This window comes from Pollachius pollachius, assembly GCF_949987615.1.
Source record: "Pollachius pollachius genome assembly, chromosome: 11".
NCBI classification, from domain to species: Eukaryota; Metazoa; Chordata; class Actinopteri; order Gadiformes; family Gadidae; genus Pollachius; species Pollachius pollachius.
The window spans coordinates 11732965-11753425 of record NC_136944.1 but is presented as its reverse complement, the minus strand read 5'-3'; the positions used below and the strand labels follow the sequence as shown (position 1 = coordinate 11753425).

The 20461-nt window shown below is 42.9% G+C and overlaps 2 protein-coding genes across 3 annotated transcripts; both read left to right on the top strand.

The window, feature by feature from the left end:
* Positions 1-105: 105 nt before the first annotated feature.
* Positions 106-16535, top strand: znf652 (zinc finger protein 652). 2 transcript variants are annotated; one of them, XM_079746521.1, is made up of 6 exons: positions 106-346; positions 3188-4691; positions 5512-5659; positions 5913-6028; positions 8176-8320; positions 12306-16535. In XM_079746521.1, the coding sequence occupies exons 2-6, from the start codon at positions 3627-3629 to the stop codon at positions 12962-12964; spliced, it is 2133 nt and encodes a 710-aa protein (XP_079602647.1). In that variant the 5' UTR covers positions 106-346; positions 3188-3626; the 3' UTR covers positions 12965-16535. The 2 variants fall into 2 exon arrangements, with proteins under 2 accessions (XP_079602647.1, XP_079602648.1); XM_079746522.1 differs by having other exon boundaries at positions 106-435.
* A 1772-nt stretch (positions 16536-18307) lies between these two features.
* phospho1 (phosphoethanolamine/phosphocholine phosphatase 1) lies at positions 18308-20170 on the top strand. Its single transcript, XM_079746965.1, has 2 exons — positions 18308-18433; positions 19107-20170. Exon 2 carries the CDS (start codon positions 19148-19150, stop codon positions 19916-19918), a length of 771 nt encoding a protein of 256 aa, XP_079603091.1. The 5' UTR covers positions 18308-18433; positions 19107-19147; the 3' UTR covers positions 19919-20170.
* Positions 20171-20461: the final 291 nt, after the last annotated feature.

Genomic DNA, 20461 nt, shown 5'->3' with positions numbered 1-20461 from the left:
GCGCGCGTCGTGCGCTGTCTGGTGTGGAGACGAAACCATTAAACCCGGGATGTGATGTAGACACTGTGTGCGCGCCCACTCAGCGGCCTGTCCTGTGAATGCTTGCGATGTGCGCGGGACGTTGGTACGCGCGAGACCTGGGCCACGTAGCGATGGCTTTACAGCGGTCTAGAGAATCGCAGGTACGAGTGTATTTATGTAGAATACAGTATAAGTGCCTTGTAAACTAATAATCGTAGAAGTAGCGTTGTCAATGCACTTTATGCCGAACGGAAAGGCTCGTGCGTTGCACTGAATCTGCAACTCTGATTGCATGCATGCAAGAAGGAGGGCGCTCGCGACGAAGGTAAAGCAGAAAATGGACACAAACCTGTTTACAAGTTATTTCGGATATTTACACGTGACAATCAGAAATGATGCAAGCGAAAGCTGTGGGTATGTCAATTGCAGTAGTTTGATTAGCTTTATTGTAAATTATGCATGAGCCATGTCAGGGTTGACTTTCTGACATTGTCCAGTTCAATGGGTTTGTCAGCAAAGCACGGTCTGTTTTTTTTTTTCTCAGGAACGCGTTTTTTTTACATTGCACGACACGATGTTCCTCTTATAAATACATTTTTGTATTTTGTGGTGGCTGGATATCTACGTCCCCTATATCTATCATTAATTCAGAAACGCGTCTCATTTAAGATACGGCTGGAAAGTTTGCTACATTTCCTAACGTTATTATCTGCTACATGCTAGGCAAGCTAGCTATAATCTCTGAGGTTTGGGGTTAAAAAGTTAGTCGTTTAGCTGTTCATGAATTATATAATTCATCTTACACTGATCGTAAGCTTGTTCGGTGTAGGATTACATTATATTTCACGCCATGTAACCTTATATAATTTCAATTTAATTGTTGCATTTCAAGCTAACCATGTTAGCTTTTCTTGTGCGTCCCAGTTACTGTGTATTGGGAAAGCTAACTAGTTGGTCAGGCCTGCCCAATGTGGGCATGACTCCTTCTACAATTTTGGAACTTTTTATTTCTACCATTTCGTTTTTTAACATACTATGAATCAAGCCATACGCAATGAGGAACACGTCTTTTGTGTCTCTATTTTATTTAATTTACTAACAGCTTGAAGTACTTACTCAAATTAGAATTACTAGTCGTAATAGCATTAGATTTGCAGTCACTTATTTAAATGTATCTTTGTTTCTTTGTAAATTGGCAGTATTATATTAGGTAAGATGAGAGCGCAAGCTTCTTGTTGTTGATTGATTAACGAGAAGATCCCTCATTCTATAATGAATCAGTGTATATTTTACGAGACCTTTTTGATTATACTGTTTTTATCAAATAAATGTCACTTTATATTGAAGGCTTGAGCATCCTACTCATCCAACACTAAAATCACAGGTTCAAACCTTTGACCTCACATGAGACTTGGTAGACAAGCTCCCACAGTGACAGGATATGGGGCTCCACACACTTGTTTAAGTTCTTATGAGTTCAGCAGGAGTGAGGAATGTGAACCCTCTCATTTCGATCAAGGCTGTGAGTTTGAAAGCTCATTAAAAGTTGAGACAAAGATTCAGCGTAGGCCTCGACATGTAAAAGAGTAATGCTTTGCCATTGGGGGAGATATATATACTTGAATGCAACTGCTGTTTTCCACGATTTTGTGTAAACAACTTTCAGCCTATGCATAGAACCAAGCCTGAATAGTGTATAGTAATGAACTCTTACTTTGTTTTAGATTGATATTCAGCAAGCAAAACTGAACACAAGAGGTGATGCAAATAACCACTGATACTGCTCCCACTTCCCACATCAAAGAGCTTCGCTTCACCATTTCACTATAAGTGAAACTCTGAAATGAGTCACACCATGGCAATCACATGTATTGGTCTTATTGATTGCACACCCAAGTGATTTTAAAGTTGATTATAGGCATGATCCACTCATGCCTGTAAAGAATTGGAATTAACAAATAATGTATGTGCCAGGATTAGTTACTGTCCTAACATTAAACTTATATTGTATTGATCAGTGTCAACATACGTTAAAAGATTTGGCTTGGCAGCATCTTGGAATCAGGTGGTGAGAGCTGTAGGATTTGCCATGAAATTGTTATTTTGATTGTTGTTCGGCTTTCCACAAACACAATGATCTATTGAGCTCATACGCGTTGTTGCAGCTGAGTTTTTTTGGTCGGTGCGAAGTTGGCCCTCCCTCTGTGGTCTTCTAAACACCTCTGAGAGCTGCTGCCCTATTCTGAGAAAGGATAAGAGTCAACATGTACAGGAAGACAGGTGTGGGGCTGCTGCTGCAACTGTAAGAGTTGTAACAAAGTGGTGTAAAAGGCGTACTATACAGATATCCTCTAAAAGTCGTTTTTTCTTATTAAATCTAATAGAACGCCTCATTATTAGTAGGACACTGATGAATTATAATTACTTCAGTTACGTGGAGTTACGGTTTAAGTCCAAATATAGATTATTATTTAATTTTTAAGACAAGGTAATTGTCAATAACCAAACTTGTCTTTTTACTACTTATTTCTATGTAGCCTTACTTGCTTGAGGAACAGCGTAAATTTCCATGATGAGCTTCCAAATTCCACACTTGGCTCTAGTTTCACCTAGTAATTCACATGCAGAAGGTGTAAAAAATGTATTTTACAAATTAATGTGGGTTCATACAATTAAAGTGTACCATAATAAATCCGGTCATACACTTTTGTACCGCAGTAAAATCACAAATAATCATTTCATGTTGGGTCGTACAAAATAACATTTCAAGAGGGGATGGTGTGCATTTTGTTTGAGAAAGGAAACGTTTTTTGGCTGCTTTAAGTCTTGTACCACACCCTGAGAGGGTGTCACCACCGACCACTGATTGAAATCCTTCAGGTTTAGATGACTGCATGAAACTTTCATGGTGTTGCTGTACATTAAATAATGTTATGACCTTAGCTGCTCTACTCCCAAGATTGTCTATGCAATAAATATGCATTACATTTTATGATAGTTAATTTCCATTTCAAAGTAAAATTTAAGTTGTTGGTTTATTAACACTTTCATTTTCAGTGTGGCACTATGGATGCAATATTGCCAGTGTAGTTTCAGTTTGGAGACGCTTATGGAACAGAAAAACACATTACTAACCTGGTTCTCTCATTTTGTCTTTTTTTTATAGAATGCAAATCACGAATGGTTCATGAATGACAACAACTGGTTCGGAAGTTTAACAAGCCTATACATACAGCTGGATATACATATAGACAGGAATTATTAAGGAATAATAAACTCTTTAAGAGCAACTTGCCTAGAAGGCCTTCCTTCAAATATTGTGATGTGTTGGAGATGGTTGACTTGGACCTTGCCCTCCGATTGTTAGGCCAATAGAAGAAAACCTGGAACAGATTCTATGTCGTTCCAACAGTGTTTCCTGCCCCCAACGACCTGGACGCCCTGTTTGAGTCGGGTTGAACAGCCCTCACCTTCCGTTCCATCTCTTCGCTAGCGGGAGGGGTGGGGGACTGCTGTGCTTCCCCCTGCCCCTCCTTGTAGAGCGAGCCAGAGTACCAAACTCTTTACAGCCGGTTGCTCCCACCTACTCTGCCCTCTCTCTCTGTATGACCTCCTGCCAGAGTCTCAAGGAAGAGTTGTCTGTCCCCACCCTCGGAGGCATGTCCCAGGAGGAGGGGCGCAGGGCTCAGGTGTCCCAGTCCTACTTCCACTCCCCCACCTCAGATCTGGACCTGACTAGCAAGCTGTACAAGCGCGAGGCAGGCGGCAAGCCGTACTCCGTCCTTGTAGACAACAAGATGGCAACGGTGAAGACGCCCACAGGGGAACAAGCCCTCGGACAGCTGCCCGTCCACCATATCACGCCCCCCCCCCAGCACCACCACCAGCAACAGCAGCAGCTTCATAGAGAGGGAGGAGAGCAGCAGGGGGCAGCCGGCCACGGCCCTGAGGCTGGGGGTGGGGGCACGCCAGAGGACTCGGAGGAGGGCGAGGAGGGCGAGGAAGAGAACGGCGAGGCGGAGAGCTTCAAGCGTGAGCAAATCATCGTGGAGGTCAACCTGAACAATCAGACGCTTCACGTCTCCAAGAAGGACGATTCAGAGAGAGGAGGGAGTGATGAAGATGAGGAGGAGGAGGAGGAGGAGGAGGAAGAAGAAGAAGAGGAGGAGGAGGAGGAAGAAGAAGAAGAGGAGGAGGAGGCAGAAGAAGAACAGAGTCCAAGTGAAGAGGATTATGATGATGACGTAGAAGAAGAGCTTGAGATCCCGACAAGAGGGAAGAGGGTCCGACGAGGGGCCGGGGGCCCCGACGCTGCCGGCCAGCCCAGGAGGAAGAGCCTCCGCACTGCCTTGACAGCCACCGGCATGACGACCAGGGGGAGGCAGAAGCTGTTGGATTCCCCCAAGAAGAAGAAGAAGCACAGGCCAGGCCGCTCTGCCCACACGGGCGCCGACTCGACCTCGGCTGTGATGGTGAAGGGGGACGGCGAGGAGAAAGAGATGCTGGCGTGCGAGAAGTGCCCCCGTGTGTTCAATACCCGCTGGTACCTGGAGAAGCATATGAACGTCACTCATAGGCGCATGCAGATCTGCGACAAGTGTGGCAAGAAGTTCATCCTGGAGAGTGAGCTGGCCTTGCACCAGCAGACGGACTGTGAGAAAAACATCCAGGTGAGCATAGCTCAAATATCAATTTACATTTCAATTGACACTTTATTTGTAATGTAATGTTGAGATGTTTTATTGACTAAATGGATGTAACCAACCACCTTTCTAGGTGTGTGTGTGTGTGTGTGTGTGTGTGTGTGTGTGTGTGTGTGTGTGTGTGTGTGTGTGTGCGAATGAATAGGTGTAAACAAAACCTTGTATCTGAGTCCAAATTTCAGCCCCCTATTATTGAATGGGTACAGTTTTATAAGGAGGAAAAAGGCCAACATTATTACCTAAATCCAAAATGCGTATTTTATATGCGTTTTTGTAATCTTATTAGAAAACCTTATCAAGGCATCCTTTCTCCTTCACTCTTTTCACACACAAATGGATGCAAGCCCATATAATCGTAATTATTTTTAATCCGAATCACATTATATCTTGTTGTGTTACTTTTCAACCCGACATCAGTGAAGCCACTTTTGCGAGACTCGTAAAAGGAAAACGAATGGTTTATTTGAATAAGATTTTGATTTGTAATTACTAGCGATGTCAGATTGTATGTAGCCTGCATGAACAATGATGATAGAATAGCTATTGAATTCATTATTATGTATAATCTTTAATCTTACACATGTGTACATAGTTGGTCTGTGTAAAGAATATTGGTTGCATGGTCTCTGTTTCAATGGTAAAAGTGAATCAGAAAACCTAACCAGCAGGGAGCGCTAGAGTATAAGAAAATAACTGTTTGTATGCAATGTGTAACTGGCTTGGGCTGAATGAACAATTTTTAGACTGGAAAGTTCTCTTAAGATTTATTAACTGTTTTCTTCTCCAGTGTGTATCCTGCAATAAGTCATTTAAGAAGCTGTGGTCCCTCCATGAGCACATCAAAATCGTGCACGGCTACGCAGAGAAAAAGTTCTCCTGTGAGATCTGCGAGAAGAAGTTCTACACCATGGCACATGTTCGAAAGCACATGGTTGGTGAGTATACTCTGATAGAGAGAGAGAGAGAATACATACTATCATGAACTCTACATGCTGTAGAAAACACATATAGAGCATTGCGACATACTCCTTCATCCATCAAAGATATAATGGCATAAGTGGTGAATCATCTTCACACCATCTCCACCTCTTACGGAAAGACTTGTCACTCTTTTAAGAGCACCTTATCTAGTTTTATGAATGCTATCCCCCCTTCCTCCAGTCACCATCTTTCTTGTTTGTTTTTCAGCACATACTAAGGACATGCCTTTCACATGTGAAACATGTGGGAAGTCGTTCAAGCGCAGCATGTCATTAAAGGTTCACTCCCTCCAGCACTCCGGAGAAAAGCCGTTTCGTTGTGAGGTGAGTTTTACAGATGTATTGCTGCAAGCATTATTTCTGTGGTTTCAATGATTGTCGTTGATCACAGATGATGTTTGAGGTGATTCAAACACTACTTAAGCCTGATGCTTTTGCAAGGGAGAAAAAACAGACTTGAGGCTTGAATTTTTTTGGACAGACGAGTCCTGTGAGTTAAATGAGCAAACAAATGTGGTTGAGCTGAATCACACCTTTTATCACAACTCAGTTGGCCACGGCCCCTGTGTTTGCAATGTTTTTTCTTCTTATAATTGAAGATGATACGTTATACAGTATAGTTCCATGATAAAGGTTTCTCACTGTAAGACCCATAGCCTATTCGTCCTCTTCCCTTTGACCCGTTAAACACCAGCAAAAGTCAGGCAAGAGTTATGCAGCATTATGTTAGTTGGTTGTGGTAAGCAACCTCAGCTTCGCCTTAACTACATCAACAACCCGAACAAAAATGGGACAACCGGGATGGTTTTATACATCATTTTATTTATGGCAGCAGCATTAATGCAAGCTTTTCTTGAAACCTAATATGGTCCCTTGGGTCCTTTCTTCATGCCACGAAACTGCAAACCTCTTGTTCCATTTGTGGTCCGCTGTAGCCCACAGTACAAAGCCTTGTTAATTAACAATTAATTAAGTGGACAGCTCGGCCTCACAAAATGATGGCAAGTGCACCGTGGGGAACCATTCTGCATTAGAGTTAAAGAAGTGCATTTGATGCTCTGCTGCTTGTCCATAAATCGCTCAATGGTTTGAATTAGACACATTTCTGACTTGCTCATAGAATCCTCTGTACCTTTTTTGTTGTTAAAATATTTGACGTTCTCCACTGCCTTTTGTTTACGTTATTTATGTTTTGCCTTAATTGTTATTCAGTGCTTATTTTGATTCGTTTTGAATCTTTCGCCCCCTATGCATGTATTTAAAAGCAGTCTTTAAGTGTGTGCATAATTATTCTTGCTAAGGCTGCCTGATTCTTTACCATAGCCCTATTATTCTTTTAGAACTGCTTAAATAGTTCTTACTTAGTCGAGGACATAATCGAGGACAAGCAGGCATGTTTGCCACTTCTATGAATCAGCACTTGTGATGGTGCCCCTCAAAAAGAAAGATTCTGTCTAAAAGTGTCTCAGTTGTTTTTGAGTCTCTTATATGTACACTGTGGTGGGAGGTTCACAGCTTTTCCCTAAATAGGCTGCTCCTTCTACTGGGTTCTTTGGTGGGGAACACACCACCATGTATTCACATCAGTGGTTATTTTTTTAGCAAGTGCAAATGTCTGTACCTGACACTTTTTTTCCTGTATGTTTTTAAATTAACCAGCCCTAATATCGGCGGTCTGCCAGTCAACTCTTGAGCTTTTTCAAACAAAGTCAATGGAATGGGCATCGCTTATGTTTTCATTGCCTTCTTTAACTGAATGCTCTCTTGTCCTTTTGCTCTCATTTCAAAGGCAGACTGTGCTCACTGGGGGGAGTGTTGCGTTTACCCAAGGCCTTCTTTTGGTCGACCACATGAACATAGATTACATGGTTGATGGGTTAGGCTGTGCTGTATGTTTTAATAGGTTATTTTCAAAAACGTGTGATTAAATTCTTTATTAAATGTTTTGGTTTTAGTTTGTATTAAACAGTTTAGTTTGTGTAAAGGCAGGATTTCTTCTCTAGTTCCAGCAAAATATCTGTTATAGACATTCTTCCTCTTTCTCTGCCACAGCAACATCATATTAAAACCAAGAGCTAAAGGAACCAATTACCTGTATGGGGAGGAGCTACTAACCTTCACTCAGAACATGGTATCAAACTGTTAGTGTTGAGTGTTTACGCAGAAGTGCTCTGTTAAGAGGATTTATGAAGAGGTGATTACGTTAATAAATCAACACCATCTCGTTTTCATTTCAGCAAACGCATACGCTAATACCGATTTATATCAGTAGATAAAATCGGCACCTTACATGACACATGACACCTTACTTCAACTTAGAATACTCTGTTACTTCAACAGAGTATTCTTAGGTACCAAAGAAGACGTGTGCGATTTGTCTGTGTATTCTGTCTGTATGAGCAGGCAAATGGTCAGCACGTGTGTATGTACATGCATGCTGTGTGAACGCCTCTGTTTGCATATTGCTGCAGAACTGTGACGAGCGGTTCCAGTACAAATACCAGCTGCGCTCCCACATGAGCATCCACATCGGACACAAGCAGTTCATGTGCCAGTGGTGCGGCAAGGACTTCAACATGAAGCAGTACTTTGATGAGCACATGAAGACTCACACAGGTAAGCAAGACCAAAATATATTAATATATTAAAGGCCTAGACCGTAAACTTCATGGCAGTGGTTCTCAGCCCGGAAGTTTTATGACAAGGCTATCCTCGCTTTAAGGCACACCAGTACTATGAGATGTGTTGGAAGCAAACAAACCAATAAAATAAAACAATAACAAACGATAATAACTTTTTAAATAAAAGCAAAACACAACACAGCAATTGCACATTGACTGACTGAGTCAAACCCCCATCCCCACAAAATGAACATTGTATACTTGCTTGGCCTCTCTTTCTGGAGGCCAAACAATGCTGTGGTATCACTCATATAGCACCCCACCTGGAGGATGGGATGTTACGCTTATTCTTCTGGACACAAGCTTTCGTCTATCTTTCACTGCCTGTAAACGTTGCAGGCAGAGACCCCTGCTGCTGAATCAGGTTTTCATCAACTTATGGTTTTCAAAAGTGGTTCAATTGGTAAAACAAATGTATTATTTGAATAACGCAAACACAAAAATATCACTTCAGTGGCACTGAGTTAGACTTGTTGCGGCAGAGCTTCAATGCAGCCTGAAAGTTTCACAATTATAACAAAGCAAATATCTGTTTGGAACATTGTGCAAAGTTTGAATCATTTCACAGCAGGACTAGTGCTATTCACACAGTGATGAATGACACAGGCGCTACTTTGAGGGACGGATGCAATGAAAGGAAAATCATTGCTACCTGTTCTATTCATGTTTACTAAACAGCCAACACGTTATTATTAGTAGATAGTGTGTGTCTTTTAGACTCATTTGAACATTGAAATTGCTGCTAAATACATTCATTATTATAACCCTTCCAAAACGATTTACAAATGGTCGGTGGTAAATGGCTTGCTTATACTCACGCTGGACGGCAGCTGTTAAAGTTCTAATTTTCAAATAATGTTTGAACATCCCAAACTAACGAATGAAAATTCAGTCATCCCATATTTGGCCATTCCGATGATCGCTGCCATTACCTCAACTGAAGCGTTGAAGTGAAGCATTCTTGGAAGATACAGTATGTTTTTTTTATCACTGGGATATTCAGAAGAAAAATGTAACCTAGCCTTCAACCCGCAGTCCCCAAATATGTATTGACGTTAAAAAAAACAATGTTTTTTTGGATAAAAATTCTTTCAACAAAACGAATATCCAAATACCGAATTCAGATTTGAATACCTACCTAACAAATGAATATTCAAATATTTGGGCTCAGACCTAGTCATTTGTTTGTGTGCATATTTCATAATCATTCCCCTCAATACTGTGGAATGGCCAAAAATGTATATCAAGACTTAAAAATAATCAGATATGATATATATATAACGGGATGAAACAGGAAGATGCTGAAAAAGCTATGTTTGTAGGCTTTACTTCAGATAAGGACAATTGCATGTAAAGGTTTAAACAAGGGTATAATAAATCAAACATACTATCTACTAATTATAAAAGGCTAGTAATCGGGTAATGGACTCTTTGCCCCCAAAAAAATCCTTTTCTGTTGATCTGTCATCCAGAATATTGAGTAAGTTGGCTGAAAAGCGTGAGTGCTGCAGGCCAATGTCATTGAATTTGGCTTTTTGGTTCCGATGAGATCACTGCTCAAAACCTTTGCACGCATCCATTGCCACTCTTTAAATTAAACACAGTTTAAGACCCAAGCCTTCCGACGTGTGTGTTTCTTCTTTCCTCTACGCTCCTTTCTATTACCAGACAGGTCGCATGTCCTTCTGGTTTGTGTCCAGTTTTCATTAAAGCTCTGCTGTTGAGGAGTCAGACCAAGCAGAGTGGATCCAAGTGCTGCTGACTTCCTGCAGACAGTACTCACTCGTTATATTGTACTTTTTTTTCCACTGAATAGTGTTTTAACCAGTATAACCATTTAAGAAGTCTGACAACTTCAACTGAACAACGCGACAACCCTATTATTTTTGAAATGTTAGATGGTGTAACATGTTACACAGTGCCACTATAACATTCTTTGGGGAGAACCCTGGATTGAATTGCACACTTTGTCTGACCATGTCTCAGGTAAACTCTAAACAGTTCAGTGGTAAAAGCCGCATTTTCTCCCCTTCAATGGATTTACTCTTGGTTTGGCTGAAATTCATATCATAGGGCAAATTTAAACCAGTGTGCTCTCTACAGTTTATACTGTCTAGCACTACCTTTGCCACAAAAAGGTTCAGAACCACTGCCTGACAGTATAGTATAACAGCATCAGTCATCATCAGTAGGTCTTGAACTTGGGTCTTTTGAAACCTTTCCATTTGATCAAAGAACTCAACACATAGCTTTTAGGATAATGTAACAGTTCAAACATGGCATCAAATATGAAATATGATGCTTTGGGTATAGATTGTAAAAGATAACGACATCGTCAAACATGCACTTACATTCTGAAATTAACTTATGCTGCTGTATAAACTTTGTTGACTAGCACAATTTGTGTATTTCTTCAAGAGCATATAAATGGGAGGTCCACAAAGTGGCCAGTGCAATAGTAGGGACACTGAGAATCTGCCACGCCTCTTGTAATGAGAGGGAGAGAGAGAAATCACAGGGGAACCTAGCATGGATTGAGGCTTATAATGAGTACCTAGACACATGCTCCTATTGCTATTTCCAAGACTACTAAACTCAGGGCGCAGTGCGAGGCAAATGGCACACACATCTCCAAATTCAAGTTCAGCAGTGGGTGGACACACTGCTTTCCAACGCCCCAGACAGTTCTATTTGTGTGGTATTCAGAAGGTACAATTACCCGTTCCTCTCCCAATTTAGAAGCCGGGACACACCCAGCTATGCCCTGTAATACACGCCACGATCCCTGCCTAGCAAGCACGCCTTTTGCTGTTTACTGAAACTCAACCTTTAAACTGTATAGTCTTATTAGCGCATAAAACCTCTCCATTGGTCTGCCATATTCCCTGTCACCTTGCGATGTTCGCTGTTGGAGTACTTTCACACATTCGATGCAGCCCAGGAATGGATATTTGGAGAGTTGTTCAGCATCCTGGAAATCAATGTCTGCGTGGGCTGCAGCTGAGATTCTGAATAGCTCCATAGAGAGAGGCTAATGAGAGTGGCATTCCACTAGACTGCTGTTGTTCTCCTGCTCATCTCCACTCTACGTAGTGTGAATCACAACAGATTCGTACCGTTTGGGTGGATAGACTGTGGAGGGTCTCGATTCAGACACTTGGCTGGTTAAGGTTTTTTAGCCAGAGCCTTGAAAAAGAAACCCAAATAAGTTAACTTTCCATTCCTGCGCTTTCTGAGTGGGCAGGGAGCGATGTAGCTCCGGGTTGTGTCATGATTTGGCAGCTGTTGTGTACCGTGGACCCCCCCCGTGCCACAGTAGCTCGTAGATCAACATGTGCCTCATGGGTTTCATACCGCCGGATAAAAGAAATCCCATTTGTTTCTTGCATTTCTTCATTTTATGGCCTTATTGTGCTTTTGATGCTCAGGCCAGTGAAGAGACATGAAAGTGGGTTGAAGAGGAGGAATGACGTGTAGCATAGGACTCTAACCTGGTCGTCGCATGAAGAAATTTAAATATGTACATATAATGTACCTATCCCGAGGATGCTTGAAGCTTTAACTCAGTTATTCTTGTGTGGCCAGCTTTTGGTTCTTCAAATTGCAATATATATTGTGTTGTGTATTGGTCATCTTAATTAAAAACGACATTCTTGCAACTGCTTTGGGGTCAATTCTATATAGTACTATTTATTAATAATTGTACAATAATGCACCAGTAGAATGAGTTCCTTATACAATCCACAGCATTTAGTTTACTGAGTTTACTGTAAATCCAGCAGTCGAATCAGGACCTTGTAATCAGAATGGAATAGATGAGGGAAATCAGTGGCGATATACAGCCCTCCTGTTTCTTTGTATGCATTTGTTTTATTTTTGTTTATTCCTGTGTCTTTTCGATTTGTCCTCTGTCCCGGCAGGAGAGAAGCCTTTTATCTGCGAGATCTGCGGCAAGAGCTTCACCAGCCGGCCCAACATGAAGCGTCACCGCCGCACCCACACGGGCGAGAAGCCCTACCCCTGCGACGTGTGCGGCCAGCGCTTCCGCTTCTCCAACATGCTCAAGGCTCACAAGGAGAAGTGTTTCCGGGTCACCAGCCCTGTGGTCCTGCAGACCAGCAGCCAGTCCCTGCCTCTCCGGATCTTCTCCAACCCCCACTCCGCCTCCGGCCCTAACCTGGCGCCCCTGGGGACCCAGCCCTCGACCACCACCGCCAACCCCTCCCCCTCGGCCTCCATGGTCTCCCTGAGCCCCTCGGATGGAGCTCTGGCTCCCCGGGCCCCCGGGGGTCACACCTTTGCCCACCTGCAGCTCCACGTCACACCCGCCAACCACCATCCGCACCAAGTCGCTGCCCATCAGCACCACCCAGGCACGCCTCAGCACACACTGCCACCGCCCGCCTCTGTACAGCACCACCAGCACCACCACCATGTGGCGGTGCCCCCCGCCTCCCACCTTCCGCCTCCCCCAGCACTCTTTAAGAGTGAGCCCCTCAACCACTGTGGCCTGGAGGACAGTGGGTACCTACACCATATGCCCCCCCCAGACAAAGGCCCGGGTGCACCCCACCACTGAGGCACCCAGACCTCCCATCTGTTGGACTGGGCAAGGGGTCAAAACTGATAAGGACAGGACGTGTGTGTGTGTGTGGGTGTGGGTGTGGGTGTGTGTGTGTGTGTGTATGAGAGAGCCTTGTACTGATTAACTCTCAGTGCACACGTTAGACAAGCGGTGTTTACTGAGAAACTAGGATCCACTGACTGACTGATTTACAATCTTGTTGTGTTTTCCTTCTATCCCTTCAGATCATATTGGTGGTGCGCAGTAGTTAATGTTGGTGGAGAATCTTTTCTATGTCTGTCGCTCTTTCATCATGTTTAACATGTGTTTCTGTGAAATTTCAGAAAAAGTATTAACCTGGTTTAGTGGACCCACCTCTGATCCACACAAACAACCATACATCTCTTGATGTCAATTTGGTTGATGATTGCACACTGGCCTGGGCTTTTCTATTTTTATTTTTTAATTTTTAATTCACTTTTAAGTGCAAGCTAGCTCCCTTGGGCCAGGTTATATATGATGAATGTTTGACTTTCTTCAGCCCTCTCTGGTGCTTCGCACTCCATAAAGTCAACCGCAGTTGACCTTGTAGGTCACAGTGGGATGTTTGGAGAGGTTTTCTAAGAAGCTTGGATGTATACAAGATCTGATAATGGCTGATTGGTTTATGATGGTTAAATGGTGCTTTCCATTCCAGTGCTACATGTTGTGGTTAGGTGTCCATTCGGACTAACAGTTTAGTACGTGATTGTGATGGGACACTCGAGTCTGACATGTATTGAAACAAACAAAGGTTGGGCTTCGCTTTAACAACTTCACACATAATCACGTTTAGAATCATAGAAAGAAACACTATGTATGGCCGGTGATCTTTTTTTGTAATTAGTTTGATCCATTTAACCTCTGATTTTTAGTACTGTTGATCAACTAATAATTTTGGAAAACAGTTGCCTATCAACATACTACCACTGTGAAGGGCCTGGTATTTGACCCCACCATGATTTCTCTGCTCTCCCTCTTTTTCTCTCCTTTCTTTATTTTTCCCCTCTCTTCTCCTTTCCTTCCTCGCCACTGTCCGAATAATACGGGTCCGTTTCATACAATTCACAACACATTGAATTTGCATCTCTTAATTGGCCGTGCTTAAAAGTCACGGATACATTTTTCCCATTTCGAGTTTCCGGATAATCTGAATTTAATTTTCTGGTGGATTTTTTTCTTTCGTTTCTCCCAGATCATTCTTTCTTCTCTTTTGAAAAACACACACACTTAGACGCACATAGACAAAGCGGCAGGTCTTACCACAGTGAATGTTTTCTACTTGGAGTAATAGCAGTTTTAAATAGAACGTTTCTGTGTTTAGTTTGAAAGGATGTTCCTTTGGAAAACCTTGGAGGGTAGTGGTAGCCTTTCTGTATTCTCAAAACACACCTCCATGTATAGACAAGCACTGTTGCATCAAATGAGAAATGGTGTTTTAAATCCTCATGTTTTCTTTGACTGTGTGAATGTTCAAAGGGGAGGGGAAGGGCAGAGTATATTGACAGAGTAGTTGTTGCTTTATTGATGAAACTTTTCAACCTTTCGCCCCACGCCGCACTCTTATTTGATAAGTACTTAAAAAAGGCCGTTGAGCCTTGGCCCTCTTGTTTGTCCGGTCTGTCTGTGTGCATGTGTCGTACTATTGGTTGTGTCTGGACGTATTCTGTGGCTCCCATACCAAAAGCTGCTTTTCCAGTACTTTAATATTCACCATGGCCGGCGATGTAGAGCAGTACATTTAGGTCTAGCACAGTGATTCTGTTTCTTATTTAGAGATTCAACTGAACCACGGTAGTCTGCATTACCTTGCAAGAGACCCACAACTATCGCGCCACATCTAGGGCGTCTTCCTCCTCCCCCAAGTTGTACTGTTTTTGCTTTATTGTTCAGTGTGGATATTTTTTTTTTATTTTAATGCTTCAGTTGTGTGTTTTCTCTGCACTTTACTTATGTGTGGGCTATAGGCACCAGGGAGGGAGAGAGCGAGGGAGACCATGCATTGCGAATACGAGAAAGATTGTGTCTGTATGGGAGCGGGTGAATGAGTGTAAGATTGTGTATAGGAGTGGTTGGATGAGAGTAACATTGTGTCTGTATAGAAGCGGGTTGATGCGAGTAAGACTGTGTCTATAGAAGCGGCTGGTTGTGAGATTGTGTCTGTATAGGAGCAGGTGATTCGGATGATGTTAAGTAAGGGAAGAGGAGGAGAGTCTGAGTGATGGTGGTTTGGAAGCGACTAGTGGTGCAACGGTTCACGGGTTACCCGTGATCCGTACGGATCAACCCCCACGGTTCGGGACGCAAGTGATCCGCGGATCGGCTGATAAAAAAAAAAGTTGTGCGTTCACGTGATCATCGCATGTTTAAAGGAAAATTCCGGTATTTACAACATCATCAAGTAGCGTAGCGAAATACAGTTTCTGTCATGTTTTATTTGGCGTTCCGTAAATCCCATTGAAACCGGAAGCGGAAATGTTTATCTTTGTTTGTAGTCTTTTCGCTTGGTTCTCCGTATCAACAGTGGGGCTAGAACCGAGCGAAAAGACTACAACCAACCCCCCTTGCAATGGGCAATGAGTCTTCCAACAGAAATCAATGGATTTACAAAATGCCAAATAAAATACGACAGAAACTGTATTTCGCTACCATACTTGATGAAAAAAAAGATGAGGATGTCTGCATTGCCTAGGGAGAGTGTAGACTCTAAACTCTCCCCAGGCAATGCAGACATCCTGAATTTAATTCAGGATTATTTACTATCGACGTTAAAAAGAAGAAGGAATAATGCCTTAGGTTGCAATTCTTTTAAATATTGACAATGCTTAAAGGAAGCAGGATTATTGCCTAATTTTTCACTTTATTTAGTTTTTACACATTTGAAGAATTATTTAAAGTCACATTTGTCTTGTTATCTTTTTTGTTGTTGTTGATCCGAAAATGATCCGACCCGTGACTCAAAAACCGTGACACGTTCCGAACCGTGAGTTTTGTGATCCGTTGCACCCCTAGAAGCGACCATAGCACACATTGACTTATTATTTACTAATTATTTCAAGTTCCTTCTTGTCCTTGTTTTGATGTAATTTCATAATGAAATTATCTGATATGGACCACCCCCACTCTTCTAGAAGTGTAACACACATTTACCCAGTTATTTTCACACAAGCTCTTCTGAACAACATCTGAAATGCATTATTTTTACTTCAGTTCTCATGGTCTGTTCTTTCTGTGTGCTGTGTGGTTCTCCTCCTCTTCTTTTTCATATAGAATGCACTTTCTACTAAACTTCTTGACTAGTTAAAAAAATAATAACATTGTATATTCTTCAAAGATGTTTTTAAAAAATCAATATACATTTTTCCCTTGTATTTTTAACCACTTAATGTAGCATTGCGTATTTTATTATTGTATCTGGTACAAAATGTGCAGCTTTACAATGTCCTGGTTTGTCTTTTTGTATGTTTCCGGAGGTTGAGAATATGTGGAAATGTTGGGCCTTTTTTGATAATGTTCATGTAACTGACTGCTAACTTTGAAAAGTAAAACAAGTAGCCACAATTAGCACTCATTTATGTATTTCTTTATCGTTAAATATGCTCCAGTAGGTTTGCCGTGAACTATAACATGAAAATAATAGGGCTACGGTAGAAGATATACAAAATGTTGGCTGAAGGTAGGCAAGCAAATTGGGAGTTTTGCATGTTTACAATGTCTTCCAAACATGCATATATTGCATATGCATTTGCAAAGTTTTTTGCTCTTAACAAAGTTCTTCTACTCTCAGCTATTCCATAGTGTTAAGCCACCTTATGTTCTGTGTTGCATTGTGTGGCCACTGTGGTCCTTTTTGGCCGAACTCCCTGCCCTTCATTTGTTACTTTTCAACCAACAATAACTCCTTTGACTGTAACACGTAGTCCATAGCACAGAATGGGCCTAAACCTTTATTGGAGAGCAACACTGTATACTGTCTGTCTAGGCAAAAATATGCTGCCAGACCCAACTTCATGATAATTCATTCATTTGTTGTTCCTCTGTTGACAACAAAGGACATTCATTGCTTGTACTCATGAAATACATAATGAAATTCAAAAATGTTCATAAAGCCGTCCATACACTTTAAAATATTCAAATATCTGTCAAAAAAGCAGACGTTTAATCAGTAGCCCTTCAGTACATGCAAAGTGGGAGAATGTAATTTATTCTTCTCGTCTCGATGTGACATTTTTAAATTCAGCACACTCGCTGTTGATGGATCCTGGAACATTTCACACCATTCCTCTGTAGTGGCTGTTATCTTTGCAGGGGTTTGGAGAGAGCCGAGGCGTCGATTTGTGGATGAGTAAACGTGTGACTCACATCGTGGGCGGTCAGGTACAGGCGGGCTCTCTTCGTCGGCGGAGGAGTAAAGAGATGGTAGGTCAGTGTAACCATTCCCATTTGGCTTCCATAATCGTGAGCATCGCTGCAAGTCATTAAACCTACCCGGCGAGGGGACGAGGGAGGATTCGCAGATATCTGACCACGCCGATAAGGAGAGGTACTCGTGCTGTAGGGCGCAGAGTTCAACTGATTAGAAAGTCCATTAATGACCATCGTATAGCGTTACGCTGTCTGCGTTGGCGCTGATTAATGTTACATATTGCACGACTTGTTAAAGCGATTACGTGGCTTATGTTCCATATGTGATTGTCTACGTTTCAACGCGCAGTTGGATTTCCAATTGATAGACAAATTGCTTTCAGGAGGCAATAATCATTATCTTATATATATATATAGATAGATAGATAGATAGATAGATAGATAGATAGATAGATAGATGGATAGATGCCAAATGTAGGCCTACATTTTTCCGTAGTTTATACAAATGTGGATTCAGACTTTAGGCGCACCACGACCCCAACCATAATGCGTTTCTGAAGTTGTAGGGAAAGGTTATGAAAATGCACATTAACTTAAAGGATATTTTTGAAGCAATTTACGCAATATGACACACAGCAGTCTTTCAATAAAATAATTTTAAAGCATTGTCAAACGTAGGCTATGCATTGAAATGAGGCACTATCCTTGCCTCAAGAATACAGCGTGTGTCACCTTGACAAACTGGTTGGGAACCCTTGATAGGACAAGAATCTAAGTCCTAGATCAATTGTCAATGATCTAGTCAACGGTCATGCACACTCGCTTGGCGTTTTATTCGCGGGGAAATTCATAAGTGACCCAGCACCCATGGAAGTTGCTTCCAGATGAATTGCTTTTGTTTCCTCTGTAGTTGGGGAGGGTTCAAATGATTCCTTCAAGTGCCGTCTACGTCACACGCTTGCCTGTGTTTTTTGACTGCACATAAAGGCACACCAGAAGAGCGCCGTCCGCAGATCGAGAAAGAGAACGGGCTCGTACGCGATATAGGGACGAGGTGTGGACAATATCGAGTATCCTCTGGTGCGTCTTTTTAAATCTATCACTTATACATCTTTCGTTTGCTTTTCATTTTAGCAGGAGAACACTTTATTATCAATTGCAGTCTAATATGCAATATCTCGCGTTGTTTAATAGTCTGTGATTTTGACATGTTAAATCGAATGATCTTTTTTTCAGCTGAAGCCAGTGGACTCGGACTCTAGGCCAACGAAATCTACTTGAAAAAAACTGTTTTGACGGCTAGGCTACTAAAGCGCTTGTCATTTTAATGTCTTGATTGGTTTCTCGTGACATTTGAGCTAGCCTATATGTTCAAATAACCGATCACTTGCATGTAATATTAACTCACTGATTAATATTGTAGTGGCTCAATTTCCATAGACGACCTCTTTTGAATCTCTGAAGATTTGGGATATTCCATTCCCCTCACTTGCTAACCCGAGCTTGGATTTTTTTTTTACTGGTGGTTCCCTTCTTCAAAATCATCTCATGTGGTTTGTGTTCCTCTGGTTTTTTTTTCTCCTCCCTGTGGGGCGCTGACAGACCCCTCCCTATACCCTGCCCTTGTGGGATGTTCCACATACAGAGGGACAGGACACTAGTGTTTCTGTACCCCTCAGCAGCAGGTAGCACTGCGGTGGCATCATGGGCGACTCTGTCTTCAACTGCTGTTGTGTTCCAAACCCTCCCCCAGGTCAAGAGGAGCCCGCTCGCCTCCGACACACCGCGGCCAACATGGCTGCCTCCAACCTGCCCCAGATCTCCTCTGATAAGCGCTTCCTAATCTTCTTTGACTTCGACGAGACCATCGTGGATGAGACCAGCGACGACATGGTTGTGCAGGCGGCGCCCAATCAGGTGCTCCCTGACTGGCTGAAGGACACCTATCAGCCGGGCCACTACAACCAGTACATGCAGCGCGTGCTGGCCTACCTGGCAGAGCAGGGCGTGACGGAGAGCCAGATCCGGGCGGTGATGGAGAAGCTGCCCGCCACACCGGGCATGCTCACCCTGCTCCAGTTCCTGCGCACGCGCCCCCCGCAGGACTTTGAGGTGGTGCTGCTGTCCGACGCCAACACCTTTTTCGTGGAGGCTTGGCTCCGGCGCACGGGGGCCCGGCCCCTCTTCCACCGGATCTTCACCAACCCAGCAAACTTCAACAAGGACGGCCGGCTGGTCATGCGGCCCTTCCACTCCCACGACTGCCAGCGCTGCCCCGAGAACATGTGCAAACAGGCCGTACTGCGGGAGTACGTGACCCGCCGGGCCAAGGAGCGCGGGCGTCCCTACGAGAGAGTGTTCTACGTGGGGGACGGCGCCAACGACTTCTGCCCAGCGACGGTCCTCGGGCCCAGGGATGTGGCCTTCCCACGGCGGGATTTCCCCATGCACCGGTTGATCACGGAGATGCACGAGGCCATGCCCGGGGAGTTCAGGGCTGTCACGGTGCCCTGGGCCGGGGCGGAGGAGGTGGTGCAGCGGCTGAGGAAGATCATGGCGGAATAGAGGAGGAAAGGGGAGGGGGAAGGCATTGCACAAACACACAATAGGACGGGTCTTTTTTTAAGGGGTTAATGTACAACACAGACCACATGCACACTCAGAAAACACACACACACACACACAGAGCACAAACGCATACAGCACACACACACACACGCAGTAGACACTCACAGAACACACACACACGGAATACATGCATACACAGAATACATACGACCACACACACACAGAACATGCAAACAGACCACACTCACACTGAACACACACACTGACCAAACAGCCTATATATATATATATATATATATATATATATATATATATATATATATTATTTTAAAAAAAACATCAGGTATAATACCACACAAATGTGCCAGGGTAATAATGCTAAAAAAACGCTAAATTAACTCAACTTTACAGCTGGGAACCCATTGGAAATGCATTACATTTTGTTTCTCATTATTACCTGTGCTCACCTTTTGGTTCCGAGGCCGCTCTTAAAAAATCTGAAACAGAGTTAATAATTATGTCTGTGTGAATTTTATTCAT

Bases quoted from the DNA above. Each gene is read 5' to 3' on its own strand.
- znf652 (XM_079746521.1), top strand. From the start codon at position 3,627: ATGACCTCCTGCCAGAGTCTCAAGGAAGAGTTGTCTGTCCCCACCCTC. The intron at 4,692-5,511 runs GTGAGCATAGCT...TTTCTTCTCCAG, and splicing joins ACTGTGAGAAAAACATCCAG to TGTGTATCCTGCAATAAGTC. The intron at 5,660-5,912 runs GTGAGTATACTC...TTTGTTTTTCAG, and splicing joins TGTTCGAAAGCACATGGTTG to CACATACTAAGGACATGCCT.
- phospho1 (XM_079746965.1), top strand. From the start codon at position 19,148: ATGGCTGCCTCCAACCTGCCCCAGATCTCCTCTGATAAGCGCTTCCTA.